Below are 22496 nucleotides of genomic sequence, written 5' to 3' on the forward strand. Positions count from 1 at the left end.
AAACTTTTTTAACAAATGAGGAGATGAAGCATAGAAGGTTGGGAAATTTGCTCAAGGTTACACAGTTAGCAAGTACTGGAGATGGGATTTGAACTCGGACAGATGTTCAAGTGGAGCCCAGCACCTGAGCCAGCAAATCTTTATCTACCACTTATCAGCTATGTGACCTCGGGGACATTTTTTCCTCTCCTCTAAATAGAATAAAGATGATAACGGTATCTCCCATGGAGGACCATTGAGAGCACTATGGAAGAATCGTCTCTCAGGAGAGTGAAGGGACTCTATTGTCAGATGGCTTCGCGAGCCCCTGAAATAGCTTTGAATAAGTTGGATTTAGAAATCCTAAGAATAGCCCGGCATGGTGGCACATGCTTGTGATCCCAGCATTTGGGAGGCTGAGACGGGAGGATCGTGGTTCGCAGGCAGCTTCAGCTACTTAGTGAGGCCCTTTGCAACTCAGTGAGACCCTGTTTCAAAATAAATAAATAAATAAATAAAATTAAGCCTGGGGGTGTATCTCAGAGATAGAATGCCCCTGGATTCTATTTCCAGTAATGCAAAAAAAAAAAAAAAAAAGAAATACTAAGAATAAGAAACCTTGATTAATATTTAAAGATGTTTTTTAAAGACTACCTGAGCCATGGAATCCAGTGATTATTTAAAAAACACAGCTAATGCCTTTTTTGAAAACTATACTATAATCTAATACTCTACTCATTTAGCATTCTGTAAGAATTTCTATTCCTTCTTCTTGGCTGTCGGGCTCACTGGTCTTGGGCACGGGCTTTCAGAGCCAAGATCTTTGGGTCTGCACCCATGCATCCTCCCTGGAAAATGGGCATAAATAGCCCTGCACTTAATTAAAGAAGTCATGTATGTAAAGGAATTAAAGTGGTGCCAGGCGCAGCTTAAGAAATCAACAAACATTCTTATTAGTGATTATTTTTCATTAAATTTCTCTCCCTAGGGCTTGATGCATATCAGGACTGGATAAAAATGTGTACTGAATACATAAATGATAGTACGGCCATCAGGTGAATGCAACAACCCACCTTCCAAGTACTTTTAACATACTACTTCCTAACACTGAATCCAGAATCCCATGACCCTAAATACAACACACTTGTGTTGAAATATGATCACCAAGGTTCTCAAGAGAAATGGAGGAAACCAATAAATAGAGAGCTGTGTGTGAGCAATCCAAAACGGCAGAGCTTGTTGGTTGACGCCACTTGAGTTACTCCTTTTACCCCTTGGCAAGAGAGCCCCAACCTTCTCAGGACCACGCCTCAGCTGCAGGATGGAACTGGCAGGGCTAAGCCAGACCTGCAATGCCACTCCTCTCTGATAGGTGTTCGATTTCCAGGCTTTGTTGAATTTAGGACATCTGGCCAATGGGAGGTAAGTGCGGGTCTGCTTGAAGCGGGGGTAGTGGCGCTAGCAAATATTTTTACCTCCAAAGATGAGAATAAGGCAAGATCTTTCAGCATGCCTCCATCACAGGCAGCATTCACCCCAGTGCAAATCATCCTACTCTTGTCTTTTGTGTTGCTTCTCTTTCTTTCTCTCTCTCTCTCTCTCTCTCTCTCTCTCTCTCTCTCTCTCTCTCTCTCTCTCTCTCTCTCTCTCTAGAAGACAAACTCCAGGAGAAATGGTACAGCCCATGTCTAATTCAGACTTTGGAAAGTGATGAGACTGTAGTCAGAGCTCAACGAATTATTGGTTGACTAAATCAACAGACGAATGCTCTAACTTGAATTTTCACTGGAAAGATGGCTTAGAATTTCCAGAGAAGAATCTCCACTCTCTAGTCTGGAAAGTCACCGCCCAGCCGTGGATAATCAAGGCCCAGGACAGGGGTGCATGGCTGGACTTTCACTCACTCTCTGCCTCTATCTAGCCTCAGCTCATTTATTTCCTCCCCTGTGCTTGCTTCTTTGCCTGGTGTCTCAAGAAGTTCTGTGGGCTATGGTTTCAGCAGATGGACAGGTCCCTGCAGTCTGCCAAGTCAGGTGCCACACTGTCCCCTGATTTCTTCTCAAAGTCCCTGGAAATCTCTTGACAGGTAACATCTTCTCTCCAGACTATACCCTATCGTATATTCACTGCTATGAAAAAGAGAAGATAAATTCATATGGTCCATGTGTCATCTTTAAATCAGCAAGAACATAAATATCCAGAAGGTAAAAATAGAGGGCCTCAGCCTCAAAGATCACAGGCAGTCAACTAATCAAAAGCTTATAATACAATATAAAGTACAGGTATAATTATTTTAAGAGGTAAACCACAGTGCTAGTGACGATCGAGGATTACAGACGCTGTGGTTGCTCCTGAACTGCACCTAAAACATCCTATTTACTATAGGAAACACAGCAGCCTAGCTAGAAGTGAATGAAAGATAAAAAATAAAAGCCCTTTTGTAGGGAACGCTCTGAACTTGCCACCTAAGACACGGCTCAGCACAACAACATCTGGACTCAGAACCACAAGACATGGGTTCAAGTCCCGATTACAGCAGATCTGGGTTACGATCAACAAACTATGACGGAGCTGTGCACCTGATGCATTTGGCATGAGGATCGAATGAAGGAACTCATAACGTTCTTGGGAGACCGCAGAGTGCACTTCAGAGTTTTCTAAGTTATTATGTTGACGTAGGAAACTATTACATTGAGAGAAATCAAGTTTTTAATTTCTAAAATAGATGGTTCCATGTGAAATGTATTTATCAATACCAGCAGATTCTGTGGAACCAATAAAATGTATCACAAGTTCATTTCCTCAATATACCAGGCGCTGTGCTGGGTAGTGAGAACGGTCAGAAGGGCAGTGTCTTCTTGCTCTGATGGACCATCGCGTCTGGTACAAAGATTCTGGTTAACGGTCATGTAAGGGAGTGGATCATTGATGCTGATAAACAAAGCCCTATAAGGGTGAATAACAGAGGAGTTAACAAGACGTAGGCTGGCACAGGAGGGGCCTTGGGGGGCAGGGTGCTGGCAGAGGAAAGAGCACAAACAAAAGCCCTGGGAACAGGACACAGAGAAAGAGAGAAGTTGACACAGCTGAAGGCAGAGGACCCAGGAGCCACCGTGTGAGGGAAAGACTCAGACGAGGATGAGTCTTGAGATCCGGGCTAAGAAAACAAACCTTTATCCTGAAAGAAATGAGAAGTCTCTATCTAGTGGGTGTCACACAGGACAGATTTATGCTTTGAAGGAAAAAGACCAAGGCACTCAATCTATAAAATAAAATGAATTTAACAACAGTGAGCCTGGACCAGTCAGAAGCCAGGAGAGAGGTGAGATGCTGGGGCGGGAGATGCCCGGAGCCTGGACCAGGGAGGGAAGTCAAGAAACAGGAGACACTTGTAGGGGGCCAACACCACTGGGATTAGTTAATGAACAGTGTGTGTGAGGTAGAAGGAGAGACACAGAGAACACTACCGGGGACCGCGTTAGAGGAAAAGAACAAGGGCTTCACTTTGAACATAACGTATCGTGCGACATCAAGAAGAGAGGTCTATCGCATGCTCAGAGAGACTGTTCATTTGGGGATAGAATGTTGGTACTTATATACAGGCGACAATTATAGGCTTGGATAAACTTCTCAGAAGGAGAAAAAATGGAGACAGGAGAACATCTGAGTGAAATTGCAGTCAGACTTATAGTTTAATTAGATTTTCCCACTCCCGCTTAGTTTGCTTTAAAACTGGTCTTCCCGTGGAGAATTTTCATGTGCCGTCCCGTCACAGAATATGTGTGGCTTCGCTTTTATTTATTCTCAAAGAAACCAAAGGTTGCATTACTTCAGAGGGATGTGCTGCAGCAAAATCCCAGCACAACTCAAAACCAGTAGTATGCGGCAGGAAGCAACAGACGAGGGAACGTAGAGGAAGCTCTTAGCTGTAGACCCTAAAGGTTATTAAACACGGAGGGAGGAAGGAAAAGAAAAAAAAAACTGATTTTCCCTGATAGAGCCTTTAAAATACTTTTGTGTAGAGGGCCCCAGGTGCCATCAATCAGGAAAAGATCTCTGGCAGAAAAGAACGTGGCCAGTGTCAATAATTGATGACCGCAGACAGAAGCAGAAGATGGACACAATAGGGGCTCTTGGAGGAGCTTGCGGATGGAAAGTTCTAGCAACAGCTAACCAATTTTCTTCTTGATAATTATCTTCCCAGCAGTGAATGAGTGTGTGTGTGTGTGTGTGTGTGTGTGTGTGTATTTTATTTGTTGATTTCATCTATCAAGGAAGGCCTCTATTTAAAAAAAAAAAAAGCTTTATTTTAGGTGCTAATAAAAACCTCTAGAGATGAAAATGGTACCATTCCAAAGTCAGTCCTTAAAACCAGTCTTCAGTTAGCTCAATTAAAAAATAATCAAAGAAAGTCAAGTCCGAGTCCTAGTTAATGGTCAACTATAAACTCAAGAGGGGCTCGATGGCACTGTCAGGGGTTCCAACAACTCAGGGGATTAGTTCTGAGGAACGATCAGGTTATACTGTGACATCATTGACACCGCTCTCTCAACCCACAAGAAGTTCACACATCAAAGTCCTCACATAATAAAACAACAAGCCGCTTATTAATTGGCTTCCTTGAATTTTAGCCCAACACTTATTTTTAAAAATGCTCCGGAGTCTGGATTGATTTTCACAGCCCAGTATTTGGAGAATTAAAAGCCGGGTGAGCACTGCGAGGGGCTTCTGCTTTTTCAGTGTGAGAATACCTTTTATTTCACTTTCAGGTGGAATAGGGTATTTATGGATTTTACATTAAAATGACATAAATCTATACAGTTTTATATCAGAATCATGGGAAGTCTTTTTCAAAATAAAATATGTGAAGACAAAACATACTGGAAGATGGAAATGGAGAACAAAAACATCATAACTGAGAAAGGAGGCTTACGATAAACACAGTTTCTGTGCTTTTCCATTTTCCTACTAGTGAATCATACAGTGCTCTTTAAGGTTATTTCTAATCCACTGGGTATCCGTTTATGAAAATTCCATTTATCAGAATAACTGTTCTGTGTCACCTTTAGTTTTCTCACCTGAGAGTGTTCATTTTGTGTGTTTCATCAAAAGCCATCAATACCTTTAGAAATAATGCTATTTCTAATGGGTCATAGGAGGAACTCTAGATGAAAAAGGAAATCCTATAGAGGAGCAAACAAGACAACCTAAAGGAGGAGAAAGGAGGGGGGAGGAGGAAAATCTCTAAAGCACACAATGTACTTAAACATATCGAAGTCAACCGCTAAGCCAAGCAAGGGAGGGAGGGACGGGGAGGGAATGGGGTAGGGGTTAAATCAGTGATGTGTAAAGTTATGTACACACAAGTTCTTTACCCCAATATGATGTATGAATATAATGCACCAATAAAAAATTTAAAAAGAGAAATAATGCTATTTCTAAACATAACACATCAACATAACCAATTACTAACAAACTCGGACACTGTGTTCATGGACAGCCAACTAGCATCATAGCTAGGCAATTGGTATATACTGAAGATACTGGCAGTTCAAAAATCCTTATTTGTGATGGTGAACAACTTAGCTGAAGAGGCTCATTTAACTGTAGAGTTTTGCCACTTAATCATGAAAAAGTACAATTTATATGTAATTCTGCACAATCAACACTCAAGATTCTCATTCATTCAAACCTGAAAACACAAGAATGCTTTTCATAATGTATGAACACAATTGTCCCTGATCTTTTTTTTTTTTTTTTTGGTGGTACTGGGGGTGGAATCCAGAGGCTTTCTACCTCCCGGCTATACTCCCAGACCCATTTTCTATTTTATTTGGAAATAGAGTCTCACTAAGTTGCTAGAGCCTCACTAAGTAGCTGAGGCTGGCTTCGAACCTGCGCGATCCTCCTGTCTCAGCCTCCCAAGCGCGGGGATTACAAGCGTGCGCCACCACGCCTGGCAGATTGTCCCTGAATCTTTTAAGTGTACTGGTTATCATTTTCAAGATTTGGGGGAAGGATCTATCTGGTTCACCAATGAAAACTCTAAATTATAAGCATATTTTGATGGCTCTGGGTCAGTTACTAACTTTTTACCTCTATGTGCCATAAAAATTAGGTTAAAATTAATAATAATAATAATAATAATAATAATAATAATAATAATCAGAGACAATCTAACTTTAGCACTTCTTTTCACAGTGCTAAAAATCATGAAGTGGGAGGTACACACCGTGGGAAAGAAAAAGTGCTCAGTCTAGTGTGTCCTCAAGTTGGCCCCTACTCCCAAATCCAGAGAATCCAATTTACAATAGAGGAGAGTCAGGGATATGCTGGTTAGCAACCCAATGGCTGTGCTGGGTAGGCAAAAAAAAATACTATCTCCTTCCCCTAAAAATATCCTTGAAACCTGGGAGTATGTTACGATACATGGCAAAGGGGGCACCGAAGATGTGATTGATTGTCTTAAATACCTTTAATAAAGGAGATTATCGCTGGGTGTAATGGCGCATGCCTATAATCTCAATAACTCAGACAGGAGGCTCACAGGTTCAGGGCCAGTGCCTGGTAACTTAGAGAGACCTTGTTCCAACATTAAAAATAAAAAGAGCCAGGCACAGTGGCACACACCTATAATCCCCATACTTGGAGGCCGAGACAGCAGAATTTCAGATTTAAGGCCAGCCTCAACAACTTAGTGAAACCCGGTTTCAAAATCAAAAAATTTTTAAAAAGGTATAGCTAAGAGATAGACTGCCAGTGGGTTCAACCTCCAGTACAAACAAGCTAATTAATTGGGCTGGGGCTACAGCTCAGTGGTAGAATGCTCCTGGATTCCATCCCCAGCAACACACACACACACACACACACACACACACACACACTTATCCTGGATTATCCAGGTAGGTAGTCATAGATAAATTGCTGGTTGAAGTTGGAGGAAGAGGTCACAAACCAAAGATCCTACCCATCTCCTAAAAGTAGAAAAGATATGGAAGTACCTTCTCCTCCTGAGCCTCCAGAAGACATATAACCACTGCTGATACCTTGGTGTTTGGACTTCTGACTTCCATAGTATAAGATAATGGAACTGCCTTGCTTGAAACCACTAAGCTTGTGGTAATTTGTTGCTGAAATAATAGGAAAACAATATATTAGGTTAAAAAAAAAAACACCCTGATTTGTGGAGCTCGTGCGTCTCATGGTGTAAATACCCACAGGGCCAATTTCAAACCATGTTGAAGAATGCTGCACACGACTGTCTGAGCTGGTGAGACCCACAGAAATATATCACTGGGTCTCACTTTTAAAAAATGGCACTGAATCATGAAGGCTTTCTCTATGAACCTGCCCCCAAACTGGCATGCAATTCTCATATGACCATTTACTAATCTTCAGCACTTTTAAGTTTCCTCCTGTGATCAAGTCTCCTGGCATGGCCCGCCCCTAAGCCCCGTGCATTTACTTAGCCAACAAAGACATCCCCTTCTTTCTTGGCTACAGAATATTACCAAAATTATGTGAGCGTGACCTCCTGGCTACTTGGTTTAATGAACAGCTCAGTGGACGTATTGTCTTAACACAAACTTTCTGTTCACCTGAGTCCTACAACGTGTGTGTCCTGAGTGTGAGGCAGAGATGGTGGCAGATGAGGGGAGACATCATGACATCAGTTCAAGTATTACTACTGTGGTCCATGGGGGGAGGGGAGGCGGTCAGGGGGACATTCTGGAAAGTTCTTATCAGACAATTTTGAAGGAATGAAGGATTATTCAAAGGGCCACTTTGCAGGGGCCTCGGGCCACCAATCAGAGACTACTCAGAAGAGCTTATAAAGAGAGGGTCTGAAGGGCTTCAGCCTCTTCATTCGGAATGGGGGAAAGAAAGAACTTCAAAGGAGGAAAAAAAGAATTGAATTACAACTTTGTCAGTGTTTCTAGTACCACTTCCAGAAGCTCACCCTGAGATGCTTCTCCAAGAAGACAAGATCCTAGAATAGGTGTTAAGAAATGCCCAGGAAGCCAGGCACAGTAGTGCACACCTATAACCCCAGCACTTGGGAGGCTGAGACAGGAGGATCTCAGGTTCAAGGTGAGCTTTGGCAACTTGGTAAGCCTTTGTTTCAAAAAAATAAAAAAATCATAGCCAAGTGTGGTGGTGCACACTTGTAATCCCAGTACTTGGGCGGTTAAGACAGGAAGATCACAGGTTCGCAGCCAGCCTCAGCTACTGAATGAACTCCTCTGTAACTTAGTGAGAACGTGTTTGAAAACAAAGAATTAAAAAAAAAATAGAGCTGGGGGTATAGCTCATAGGTAGAATGTCCCTGGGTTCAATCCCCAGTATAATAATAATAATAATAATAATAATATAATAAAAAATAATAATACAATAATAATACAATAAAGAGGGCTAGGGTTGTAGCTTGAAAGTAAAATGTTCCTGCGTTCAATCCCTAGTACCAAAAGAAAACAGAGAAAAAGGAACGCCCAGGAATCTCCCCTGATCTGTGGTTTGGAACTCTTTGCGGGGCCAGTGGCTCTCAGCCAGAGCCATGTTGCATTCCTGGAGAGCTCCGGCGATATCTGGACATTTTTCATGTTCATAAGAAATGGGGTCATCCTACTGGTACCAAGTGGGTAGAGGACAAGGAAGCGGCTAACGGTCCTACCACGCACAAGGCAGATCCCCATCCTGAGACTCACAAAGAATTAAATGTCTAAAATGTCAACGGCTCCTACGTGGAGGACGTCGGAACTAGAACACACCAGGAGAGGCTCTACAGCTTTTGCAGTACTTCTATTTCTGGCAACAACATCTCTGGCAATTAAATACACCGTTGCAGTGCATTATTTATTCATGATGGCATTTCTATACAGATAAAAATATAAATCCTCACACTTTATGCCAAGCAATAGTTAGTATTCTACCGACGATGACCTATGCCAAAGGAGATTTGAAAAGGTTACTATATATGGCTTTAGTTATCATTCTGTCAGTGCTCGTTATATAGGATTATCTAGAGAATTATTTTTTTAAATTACTTCTTTAATCATTTGGATCATTAAACGCATTAAAGCCATTCATATGATCTTAAATCCTCTTTATAATAATGTCTCCTTCTAGAAAAGTCACTTTTTATTCAGCTACTTTGTTATAATGCCTCCTACACTGTTTTGTTCAGAAATATGTGGCTGGATTAAGGGAAGAATCTTCTAAGTAAAACTTCAAAAGTACTTAGTGAATGTAAAAAAAAATCATATTCAGATGTCAAGAGGCTCTGTTCTCATTTACCTTCTCTTTCTAATGTCTGTGTTAATCCCTTCTAAAGTAATTGACTTGATTTAAATTGCCAATCAAAATTTACATACACTCATTTTTCTAATTTGCCACTAGCAAGGACATCAGCAGAGAAAAGTAGACTTTTGTCCCTGAAGTTAAAGTCTAAAATGACTTTAATTGCTCACAAAGAAGACTTGGGCAACCAATCCATTTTTCTCCGGAACCCCCCGCCCCAAAAGATAAACAAAATAGGAAGCTAAACAGGAAGGCATGACGGACTTGTCTTTTCAGAAAATTTCAAAGGAAGTTGTTCCTACTACAACAGAAGTCTAATACGTATCAGTCTTCACATGGAAGGATATAAATGGAATCGCTAAAGGACTACATCTAGTCTTTTTAATTATACATTCGACAGAAAGGAAAAGGAAGCTTTCTAGTAAACACTAGAAGAATGAAGAGTGGAACTGGTGACTGGGGAGGATGTACAGTAAGGACACGTGCATGTTCAGGATGCTGCGTGCACAGGAGATAGCAAATGGCTTTTCTCAGGATTGGCCCTTGCAAATCCATGCATTTGTTCAGCTTTCCAAGGTGGGCATTTGGTTTATACCTTCCCCCGCTGTTATGGTAAGATTCAGAATGGCCCCATGAAGAGCTCATAAATTGGTGTTCAGAATGGCCCCTTGAAGAGCTCATAAATTGGTGTTTGGAAATGATAGAATCGAGTCTTGAGGGTTGTAATCCCAGCAGTGGAGAAACCCATTGTGATGGGCTTAGGTGCGTGGTGCTCAGTAAGCCAGCAGGGGGAGCCTGGAGGGGGGTCCCTGGGGTGCAGCCTTGGGGACTGTAAACGTGAATGGTTTTCCCTTTCCCTGCTTGCTCTGTCTTGCCTCTGGCCTCCCGGGATGTGAGCACTGTCCGCTTGCCCTCCCTCTCTGCAGAATGCCTGTCCACCTTGCTCTACAAGTTCTGCAGGTAGTGAGAATAAACAGCAGGCCTTGTTTGAAAAATACTCCTCGTGCATTGTGTAATAACCAGGGCTCAAGAAAGCAAAGGAGACCTATGGGTTCTAAATGACACAAGATTGAACATGGAGGGCGGGGAGGGGGAGAGAGTGGGGTGGGAACTGAGGGAGGGCTCAGCTCACCGAGCGCTGTGTGCACGCACGTGCCTTTATCACCCTTAACTTCATCAAGATGTATGACCAATAAAAAAAATAAAGAACACAAGATGCAAAAGATGAGACAGGCGGGCAATGATTATGATCATGACCGGCCTTGCAGTTGCTCCAATCAAGACGCCACAGGTTATCCCAGCTATATCTCGTAGCAACTCTGAGGAGTAAGCACTATTACTTTGTGGTGTTTCACAGATGAGCAAACTGAAGTTTGGGTGGGTTAAATACTGGATCACACAGCCAATAGGCAGTGGGATTTGGTTCTGGACTTGCACTGAAAGATACTAGAGATCTCTCTCTCTCTCTCTCTCTCTCTCTCTCTCTCTCCTCTCCCTCTCCCTCTCCCTTTCCCTTTTCCTCTCCCTCACTCTTCTATCCCATTCATTTCCCTAATTATAGAAAAAAAAATGACCCATGTGGAAACAGGACTGAAGTCTTATTTAATATAAACAGAGCCACCCTTGCAGGATACTGGGAGCTAAAAAGAGGCTTGGCCTTCCCAGCAGGGTCTGGACCTTTGATTCACACTTAGATCACCTGACGGCCCTCCCATCACCTCTAGACGCAAAGGCACACTCTAATGGAGAATCATCAACTGCCTCGCTGTATTCCAAGCTTTATTCATTTATCCTTCAGCTGGAAAAGCCTTTGGCTACACTCACAAACCGTGAGCCCTCCTGTGCGTTTTAAAGGGTCACATAAAATAAACTGATCATATTTGGGCATCTGTTCTGAACAGACGACAGGAAGCTCACACTCCACGCTGAGCCACAAAGTTCCATTTCTGGGCTCGCTGGACCCTTACTTACTGCCCTGCCATCAAGTTCCAAGACGTCCCATTTACGATCTATATGCTATTGGAGCTTAACAGGCTATATTGACATTTGTTTGGGCTGCTTTTAGTTCATTCGAAAGCATGGCTCCCCGCGTGTCCTGACATGGAGAATCTATAAAACCCGCGGCCCAGAAACGCGTCTTGTCAGGTTTACAAACGGGGTAACAACTCAGATTAAGGTTTTCACAACCCAAATGGGCCTTGGTAGGGACCATAAGCAACCCTGGGTGGGCGGCTTTGGGTCTGCAGTCAGGGCTGCCACTGTCTTTGTTGTTTACAGCCATAAGTACAGTTGACAAGGTGCTAAAAAACTTCAATACCAACTCCTGACAAGGTCATACTGTTGGCTACAGAAAGCCTGAAAAGGCCAGGGTGTTTGGAGGGAAGGTTCTATGAAGCACTGTGTCTGGAACCTGAAACAGAAGGAAGCATTTCATTCCCATGCAGAGATGTGACAGGATCTTCACAGGGGTGACTTTCTGCAGAGTCCAGGCACCCGGGCTATTCTTGAATCGCCTAAAAATACTGATGACTCAACACCTAGAGGTTTCAGTGATGTAATGTTGTCACAGAAACACCCTCTCCCCTCACAGGTTGCAGTTTTTAAAATAAACAGGCTCACAGCTCACCTTCGGAGGAGAGCAAAAATTTCACACGCTAAAGGAGAAAATTGGGACACGTGGCTGGCATCGAAGATGTGCCCTCCGTGTGCCCTCCGTGTGCCCTCCGTGTGCTCCCTGTCACCCTAGCTTGGCTGATTTAAAGATGCTCCTGCCAAAGTCAAAGCCCGTGCTTTCCCTCTGCTGCCTTAGCTCAGTCATCCTACCCAAACAGGTCCCGTGAAGCAGGGCGACAATGCTGGTTACACAAGGAGAGGAACTGAAAACTCCTGTCCTCAAGTCACCGCAGCCGGCACGCTTTATCGCGCGGGGGACAGGTCCCTTTGGAGACTCCGGTGCAGGTGCGAGGTACAGAAGAAGAGCGTGTAGCAGCAGGTCTCACACAGCATCCAGGGCTCCGTGCTACTCCATGGCCAGGGGCCAATGAGGACCACAAGGTGACCTGATCCAAGAAGCACCTGGCTGCACCTTGTCAGAGTGGCCCGAGGTCAAGGACAAGATGGCTGTCAGGCTCACCAAGAAAAGGGTGAGCAGACACAATGGAGAGAAAGCAAGCAAAAGGAGACGAGAGAGATCCTGACCACCATGAGGAAAGTGATTGCCAAGAACTGAGGTCCTGCCCCATTCTGCTCATAAAAAGCCCTAAAGCCTTTTCTCTCTCTGCCTCGAGGTTTTCTATGCCACGCCATCTGCCCCGTCTTCACCTTCGCCTAACTTGTGCTGGGATGATCAGACCCTCGCGAATGCTAAGGCTTGCATCTGGCTCATCTCCTGGCACCAAAAGCCCCACTTCCACAGCCGATTTTCAATAGTTGGTAAATAATCGGTGGCAGGATCGATTGGTCACTGCATTATTCTTTATCCTTGTCTGCAGACTTATGAGTCCCTGCCATCTTTAGGTATTTGTATATTTGGGGTGTTCTTAGCTCAGCCCAACAGAGCAAGGAGTCCGAGTGCACACGTGCGCTCATGCTTGCCTCCGTCTAGGTCGGGATGCCCCTGTTCTCGCAAGACCACCTAGAAGAAGATTGGTGACACCCGTCATCACTGCCAATCTCCTGCCACTGAGGACTCGTTCTCTGAAATTGCTACAGAGGTCAGTAGAAGAGCCACGCTCCTCTTCTCTCTTGGCTCCTTGCGAAGTCTGGAACTTCAGCACAGCATGATAATGTTTAAATGAGCTTTTCTACCAGGTTTTGGGACCCAATATACCAGAATGTCAATGAAATAAAGAACCTAAGTGAGAGAAAACGACCGATACTGAGGCTACACCATCTTTCCATGAAGTCATTTGGCTCCCTGTCTTCAGTATTCAAAAGTCACTGTGGGCTGGGCGTGGTGGCGCACACTTGTAATCCCTGTGCTTGGGAGGCAGCGACAGGAGGATCGCTTAAGCCGTGCTGGCTTAAGAGACCGTTTCCAAATAAAAATATATAAAAAAAATAGGTGTCTGAGAGTGTAGCCCAGAGGTAGAAGGGTTTCCAGGAACCCCAGTACTACACACACACACACACATAAAAAGTCAGTATAGCTGGGTATAGAAGTGCTCAGAACAAAAACCACGTATGAAAGAATGAATGTAAAAATATTATTCTTTGGTACTTAGCATGAAAGATAATACATAGATCATAACTGCTTTCTGAGAAAATAGAGAAGGATGCAGGATAAGTAGAATGCAAAATCCACAAGGAGGTTACATTTTTTTCTACATAATATATTATGAAGAATTCTATATTCTATTTAAACAGAATTCTATATTGTCAGAAGATTAGAGCAACCTGAAGAAGAGGCAGATTGAATCATCTGTCTGAGATGTCTGGGCTTACATTACTAGCTGGTGGCTTTAGCCTTCACGGCGTTCTTAAGAGCAAAGTGACAAGATGAAATAATGTTCATCATAATATTTAACATAACATAATAATAATAATGTTCGACATCAATGATGGAGGAAAAGAAGCCCATAGCAGAAAGGACCGCTATGAGCTGGAACTGGAACTTGTTCTTGGTGTGTTGTCTTTGTTCTTTTTGTTTCATTGACCTTCTACGTGAAGTGTTAGAAATAATGTACCACCATTGTGTATATACTGATGTGCCACTTTGAATCTCATTACAAATATATAATTACATGCCATCAATGAAATTATAAAAATGACCAAAGAACAAAAAAAATCAGGTTGAATTATTATGATATAATAAATTTAAATAGACATATTCTTAAATGGTTTAAATGCGGTCATGTTCTCATCAACTGATAGATGAATAATTATTAGAATTCAGAGTAGAGTCATATTTAAGGTATAATTATGTGAGCCACAAGATGTTTTCTCTAAAAATATGTAGATGTAGACTGGGCATATTGTGAAAGATTTAATTACTGATTGTGACCAAAAATAATTACATTCTTAAAAGATGTTTTAAAATATTCATTTTATTTTTTGAGGTACTGGGGATTGAAGCCAGAGGATTCTACCTCTGAGTTTACTCCAGATATATATATATATATATATTTTTTTTTTTTTTTAATTTTGAAACAGAGTCTTCCCAAGTTGCCCAGGGTCTTAAATTTGAAATCCTCCTGTTTCAGTCTCTCAAGTATTAGGCTCACAAGCATGGACCACTGTGCGCAATAAAGAAGATTCTCTTGAACAATGAGAAAAAAAGAAAGTTTGCATGCATGTTATTTTAAAAATACAATATAATCTAACTAAAGTGATTTTTTTCTATTCCCAGTAAAATTTTAAAATCTTTAAATACATCCTTGATGACCAGCAGACAGCTTCTTTAGGTGAAAGATGGTTGTTGAAGTACTCATATGAACAATTATAGAAAAAGGCATGCTAATTTTAAAAAGTCTCATATTGTATGTAAACATAATTAGGTTATTACACAGAAAATAAAAAAATCAGGACCGATAAAAATAGAGTTGCTCTATTAGTCTACAAGCTTCCTGGAAGCCAAAGGGGTTTTGGAAAAAAAAAAAAAAAAAGAAACACATAAATTACATAATCCTCCCAGTGAGAAAAATACTAGTTCCCCAGAGTAAAGGAAGTTTTCCTGGCACTAGTTCTAAAAAAAAAGTATCACATGAGCCTTATATGGGGAGCGCTGAGCAAGTGATGTCCAACAACAAATGCTAAAATCATTTCTACTTGGCAAAGTCTACGATTAAGCCTCCCTAAACCCCAAGGCTCTGATATCAAAGCAACCTGTGTGACGATCCTGCGAGGGGCTGCTGGAGCCTTCCCTTGACTCCCACAGCACCCGAGCTGTCCTGCTCTGCACAGGTTCTAGGAAAGTATCGGATCTTTCGAAAAGTTCCTTCCTTCTCTGAACCAGAGATGGACAGTCACAGATTCAGGCAATGGGGAAGGGGAATAACGGAGAATGTGAACGGAGACCAATATTTATGAGGAATGTCTAGCTTGCCTTTCTCTCCCCATTAACACCTCTTTCCGTCATATAACAAGCCTGTAGAGAAGGTACTTCAACACATGTTATGAAAGAGAAACTGAGGATTCGGAGGTGGTCACCTGAGATCTCTTTACTGGGGAGCAGTAGTGGCTTTGGACCCAAAGGCTTCCAGGTCCCCAAAGCCCTTTCCCTGGGCCCTTCTGCCTCCTCTCAGGTCCACATGACATCCAAGTGGCTGAGAGAAAGGCTACAAGGATGGAATAATCTTTCCAAAGGCCCTCAAGACATTTAGAGTCTTCCCCAAAGACTGGACTATTCTATGAAGCAGTGTACTCTCTATATAAGGTATAAAATATCACCACAGTGCATCAATTGGAATTAATAATAGCTACAAATTTGGAAAGAGGGTGTAGGCTTTGGACCAAGTAGAAAGAATGATATTTCAATGTGTTTCATTAAAAATATCTTAGCTTTCTCAGCGAGTCTCCCTTTTGAAACACTGATGTAGTCTGGTGTTTATGTTTACCACGATGGTCAAACTGAATGATATAACACTCTGAGCAGAGCAAAACATGACCAGAAGCCGATCAAACTTAAATGTAGACAAACTACATCTCTTCTGTTTCCAAATATCTATTCATTCTGCCCCAAAGATAAGAGGACCATAAGCAGACACTTTCAAGTGAACAATTAGGAAGAGAAGACAGGCTGTGCACAGATGACCTCGCTCTCACGGAGTAAATATCACTGCTGTTGATGGACTTAGCACTCCGTGCACCAGCACCGCATTGGTCTCATGAAGCTAAGTGCCAGGTGTGCGGTGACCGACACCTCTGTGGAGTTCTCAAGTTCACATTGGAACTCCCAGATTTTCTGTGGCTATCTGTGAGTCGGTCAAGAAGTTGATGACCACAGAGGCAAGATTCAAAGAAGCCAAGGAAAGTGGGAAGGAAATGTTGAGAGTGAGGAAAATAATTAAGTGCATATCTTCTCTGGGCTTCAGCTCTGAACCTGCCTCTTTGAAAGACATGTTCTCATGGGGAAGGGGCGAGAAGGGGGTGGTGCACACCTGTCATCCCAGTATTTTGGAGACAGAGGCACGAGGACCACAGGTTAGAAACCAGCCTCAGCCACTTAGGAAGACCTTCAGTAAACTTAGCGAGCCCTTGGTTCAAAATGAAAAAGAAAAAAGGCTGGGGTGTGGCTCAGAGATGGAACCCCCTGGATTCAAATCCTGGTACAAAATAAACATAAATAAAAGAAAAGCAGGGCCGGGCGTGGTGGCGCACGCTTGTCATCCCCGCGCTTGGGAGGCGGAGACAGGAGGATCGCGCAGGTTCGAAGCCAGCCGCTCTGGCTTAAGAGACCCTGTTTCCAAATTTAAAAAAGTAAAAAATAGGTCTGGGAGTGTAGCCTGGAGGTAGAAGGGCTTCCAGGAACCCCAGTACCATGAAAATAAATAAATTAATTAATTAAAAATAAAAAGAGCAGGGGTGTAGCCCATGGGTAGAACGTCCCCCAAAACAGAATGTTCTTGGGTGACAACGAAACAACCCAGAGTTATCTTTGAATTTATGTATTCTTTAAAATTTTAATAATGCTCAATTATCTTGTTCTGACCTCACAATGGTTTGGTCTTTCATTTACTTCTCAAGAGCTCCTGGCCCCAGAAGAGGGGAGGAGGAAATGAGGTCTTCCCTCTTCCCCGCAAGCCACCCATTCCTGCTCAGGGCTGGGTCTGCCCCACTGGCACAGAGGAAAGGGTGCCATTTACCCCAAAGTCACCTTTCCTACCTGAGCAGCACCCCCTGAGCACCCTGAGACTCCTTCTGCCCATGGGGCACCTTTAAATAATTCACAGTGAGTGTACAGGTCAACAAGGTTCTGATGGCAACCCTAAAAAATAAATTCCAAGTTCCTATGTTTTTTGTTGTTTTGTTTTGCTTTGTTTTTGCTGACATGGGGAAAGGTTCCATGTCCTCCTTCAATACTGTTACAGGCCAAAGGGAACTTGGAAACCTTTTCCCCGGGTCTCATTAAGAACATGTGCTTACCGACTCTTTGGCACAGAAACCAAATACCCTCAACTCCTTTCATTCTTCCCACCGCTCCAATTATTTCCAGGTAGTTAAGTGGGCCATTCAAAGCTAAGTGGGCTTTGCCAGGCTCTTGGGCGCCAGGGGGTACTAAGCACAGTGGCGAAGCAGGATGCTAAATGTGCCTCTGGAATATTTTAGTCACTTGGAGTCGGCTAAGGTTCAAGGAATGTCCTACAGTAGCTTGAAAATCTGCCCCACACCGGGCCTCCCATTTGGCAGGTGCCCCTGAGTGATTAGTGGTGACTGATTATGGTTCCCAGTCACCCTCCGGAGACCAAAAATAAAAAATAAAAAATGGGACCAACATACTGAGGACACTGCACTGTCTTTTTACATTTTAAATGTTCTCAAAATAAAGTGTAAATGAATGTACACACACACACACACACACACACACACACACACACACACACTAAAACTCCTGAGTGCTCCGTGGACATCTGACGTCTGGCTTAACCGTGACTTGCTTTAATGTTGAAAACTGTTGCACAGGTATCGTTTCCCACCCTCCAGTTACCATCGCTCATTTTTTATTTTTCTAACCCACGTTTGGAAGTACTTAGACCACAGTAAATTATCATCTTCCTGTCACTCTCTTCTCTTAGCATGAATTTTACAACCAGCCTTAAATCATCCAAATTCCATGGTTTCCAGGGTCCACAAAAGCGCTGCATTTTAGTTTTCATGACTACCTTTCCTCTCTCTTTCTTTTTCCTCCTGTCCTTTTTCCTGTCATTTTTCTCTCCCTAAGGGCTAGTTATGAAAACAAATTTGCTTAAGATACGACTAATTTTTTACTCAGTTGGCTTACTAAATGAATCAGTCACTTCTAAAAATCTCACATAAATATAAGTTGACATATGAAGCATCTTTATTTATGTGCCATCCATGTCTTAACTCCAAACGTGACTTGGACTCCATGCACCTCCTACCTGTGGCTCAGCCTTGCTGTTCAACCACCCATTCTTTCTGCGGTACATTATTTTACTTGAACGCTCCTGGGGAGTGGGAAGCCTACTTTGTCCCCAGAACCTGTTTTCCACAGGAGAATTTAGAGCCAGGGAGGCATGATGGGTTATGAATTGAACTTAGAGGTCAGGAGAGCTTGCTTTACTCTTTCTAAGTACTCAGCTGTTCCTGGAAAAGGCATCTCTCTGTGTCTTTGATCATCATTTAAGTGGAGGTTCAATTCAATATTGATTGAGCATCTATTTTCCGCGAGGCTCTAGGGGAGACGCTGATAATACAAGGAATCACTCAAACTCAGCCTGCACTTAAGGATGGATTAGGGACATGTTTGTCAAAAGATTCGAAATCTCATTTAGGAAGAAGGAATAAGTTCAAGATTTCTATTTTACAACATGACGACTACTGCTAAGGACAATGTAGTCTGTTTTTGAAAATTATTAAGAAGGGATATGTTAACTGTTTTCACAGTACAAAATAAATATTTGAGATAATACATATGTTTATCAGCCCTTTTAGCCATTCCACAATGTCAACATATCTCAAAACATCATGCTGTACACAATTAATATAAACAATTTTTGTTTGTCCATTAAAAATGGCCTGTTCAAAGGCTAAACAAGATAGACCTAAGCATCTTATGGGAACAACATTTCATTGCTTATTTTGATGTCATTTCAGATTTCAGTGATTAACTCGTTCTTCTCTTTGAACATGGAATGTAGGTTCATTTTTTTATATTTTAAAGCTATACAATGCTCTGTCTAAAATTGTGGGGGCCTGGCATGTTTGAGATTCCAGTTCAGGGAATTATACAAAGCTCTTACTGTATCATGTCCCTGCAAGTTCTGAGGCAGCTCCTGGTATTTAGAACAAGACTATTTCTGCAGATAAACAGATGAATATTCATACTACAAATACATTTCCATCAGTTTTGGTCAGATTTTGAATGAATTAGGTCAAATGAGGTTTTATCTCAGTATGAATTATTAAAAATTGTCTGTTCTCAGAGCTATTCAGAATTCAGGTGCTTGCTTCTGCTACTGCTATCATCATCGGCATCAGCAGCAGCATCAGCAGAAGCAGCAGCAGCATCACATCAGCAGCAGCAGCATCACATCAGCAGCAGCACCATCATCACCATCATTATCATCATCATCATCATCATCTAAACTAAATGCATTTATGTGTTCAAAGCCCATCGTAAAGTTACCTTTCTGGCCTCTCCTTATTCAAATGAACTTGGGTAAATGTTTCACATTGCTTGCTTTCCTGTTCTCCTCTAGTGACCAGTGGGTGCCAATGTCCTATGGAGCAGCCCCAGCACCGAGAGCAGCTGGGAGGACACTCCCTCCAGCCTCACCCACCCCAGGAAGCCTGCAGCCCAGTGGGATCCAGAAAGGCAAACCCAGGATGCACTGTGAAGGGAAATGAACCCTAGTACCTCTTATGGGCTGGATGCTGTGAAGATCCCGGTTCTAAATGTGTTTCATACAAAAAATATTTGTACTTCAAGCTGTAGCATGCAATGAGCAATCTGGATTTATTGGTTTCAGATGCCAGTTTCCTCCAGCTCCAGGTCTCCTTTGTGTTATGCAAGCCAACCTCAACCATCTGGCCCATGAGCAGCACTGAAGAATGTGCACCTTCACCGCAAAGCATCAGATCAAAAGAAATTTCACAGAACTCTGCCTAATTGAACATTTGCGTGAACATCAGAGACCTCAAAAAACTGTCTTAGAAATGTACATGAGGTGTCAGAACTCGGAATTTTACAAAGGTAGTAGAAATGAGCATATCAAAATATTTATCTCAATGATAAGCAGAAACAAACATAACCAGAATATCATACCAATGGTGTTACATATATCTTGAGCAGTCTAATGCAGTGCATTTTAAAAATGAAAAAAGACCCAGGAAAGATAACTCAGACATATGAGAAAAGAGAAGAGAGGTTGCTGTAAGATTCATTCATGGTGGTCAGAAAGCAAAAGCTTTCATTCTTACCCAACTAAGAAATTCTAAATAAATACTTTATAATAATTGCAAGAATCAGGCAGAACTCAAATTCACCAGTATCAAAACACAATGTTTCAAAAATAAGTTATGCCAAAAAAGAAAGGATTCTGCCAGGACAACTCACAAATGTGACCAGCCGCATGCCTGTACCTCTGAGAAGAGTGTCAAGCATCATCTCCCTGATAGAACTGCTACATACGTCTCCCCGGAGGCAAATATAAAGACAATGACCATGGCCGGCCTTGGCCACAGGCAAACACAGGGGTGCTGGAGAGGTTCTGGCTTCTTTGTCCCTCTGCCTAAAAATATCTCCCCACCAACTTAGCACAGAGTCTAAAATGTACATCCTTTGGGAAAGATACCCATCATCAGACTTTGTGGCTTAGATTAGTCATAAAATCTGAACATTATTGGAAATAATATTCTAAAAAAAATGAAGTAGACAATAAGTGTACTTATTAAGATAGTTTAAAAAAGTGGTCTGTGTTAGCGTTCTATTACTGTGCAACAAATACCTGAGACTGGCAGCTTATTTTAAAAAAAAGGTTAACTTCGGCTCACAGCCTTGGAGGTTTCAGTCCATTGTTAATTGGCCCCATAGCTTTGAGCCTGTGATAAGATAGCACATCATGGCAGAAGCACTTGATAAAGCAACAGTAGTGGCCAGAAAACAGAGAGAGGAAGGGGAAGGGTCTCAGGGCCCAGCATCCTGTTTGTGGGTACCCTCAATGACCTGTCCCAGATGGTCCACCAACTTCCTTTGTCTACTAACTGCTGTGGAACCTCGGTCACCATTTAAGAAAACAGCTTTAGAACATTCACCACATTTCAGGAAGATGAAGTGCAAAAGAGCGTGCTGACTATTTTGAGAAAGGCAAATTTTGTCTTTGACAGAATAAGAAGAAACTCCTTAAGAGTTTAAAACAACTGCCTTCTAATCCAAAGGCACAATCTATATTCCTAACACCAGCTGTTTTACTCCGTAGACCTGCACGTCACAGGGGAGGAGACTTGCCTCAACGCGGTCTCCTCTACACCCTTGACAGATACACCACGCCAAAGCTCTAACAGTAGACCTTTCTCCTGCCACATGCTAGAGACAGCCAACTAACCATCAAAACTGCAGTCTAAACGAATGAGACGGCTCTGTTGCGACGCTGACACGTCTTTCCTGTGTTTCTGGAACGGGAGAGACCTCTTACCTTGCTCTCTTCTCCTTCAAACACAGACTGGTGGACGTTGCATGCAAACAGCGAATTAGGGAGGTCATTGAAGTCGGTGATTGCTTGAAAGGCTTCCTCCGCAAAACACCTCGTGACCGCCCAGTCCCTGTCTATGCAGCACAGCAAGAAAAGTCCTCTGTCTTCAGGGATGTGCCCCGGCTGCCCCAGGCTCCTCATGCCGATGAAATAGGATTCCCCTCTCATTGCTGCAGATACAAAGACAGGTGTGTGTTAGATAGAGCTCAACAATTTCCTTAACGACTTGGCTTTCAGCTTGTAGTTCTGGGCTGTCCCTGGCAGGGCCCGGGTGGGGGGTTGATTAGAAAGAGAGGCAGGAGCTGTCGGAAGGGAGAAGATATAAGTTCATAGTATTGGCTCGTTTTTTCAATCAAAATGCCCCATACAGTTCTGCTTCTGGCAGAAACCAGCCAGTGCTATGGTCAGAAAAGAAACAAGGCCAACCCACAACAAAGATAAGACCACTTTCCCCACTGGTACTAATGCCCATCATATACTGAGTTCTGTACTCTGGTCTAAAGGACTTAAAAGCATTCACAAACCTGCTTAATCTCTGCAAATGTCTATGAGATTGGTACCTGTCCTGTTCTTATTTTATAGACGGAAACGCAGAAGAACAAAGCAGTTAAGTAACTCTCACAAGCTTAATCATAAAATAGCAGGGCTAGGAGTGAAATCCGGGAGGTCCAACCCCAGAGCATCCTCTCCTCTGGTAGAGGAATGAAGCCAATCAACTTCAGTGCAAGCCTAGATGTAAAGAAATAGGTCTACCTCATCCTCACCTGGATCTTAATTATGCTAGCTATAATAATTAACGGTTTATCCATGTGAGAATACACACACACACACACACACACACACACACAC

At 42.6% G+C, this 22496-nt stretch overlaps 1 protein-coding gene across 1 annotated transcript in view; it reads right to left on the reverse strand.

Moving 5' to 3' along the window:
* RCAN2 (regulator of calcineurin 2) overlaps positions 1–21815 on the reverse strand; it is a gene marked incomplete at both ends in the record, with an annotated part of 193776 nt that extends 171961 nt beyond the window's left edge. The window contains one exon of the mRNA XM_080699976.1: positions 21591–21815. Coding sequence (XP_080556102.1) covers positions 21591–21815 — 225 coding nt within the window. The remainder of the gene's footprint in view (positions 1–21590) is intronic.
* Between the last annotated feature and the right edge of the window lie 681 nt (positions 21816–22496).

The sequence above is a fragment of the Muscardinus avellanarius genome, assembly GCF_963383645.1.
Source record: "Muscardinus avellanarius genome assembly, chromosome: 8".
Taxonomy (NCBI): domain Eukaryota; kingdom Metazoa; phylum Chordata; class Mammalia; order Rodentia; family Gliridae; genus Muscardinus; species Muscardinus avellanarius.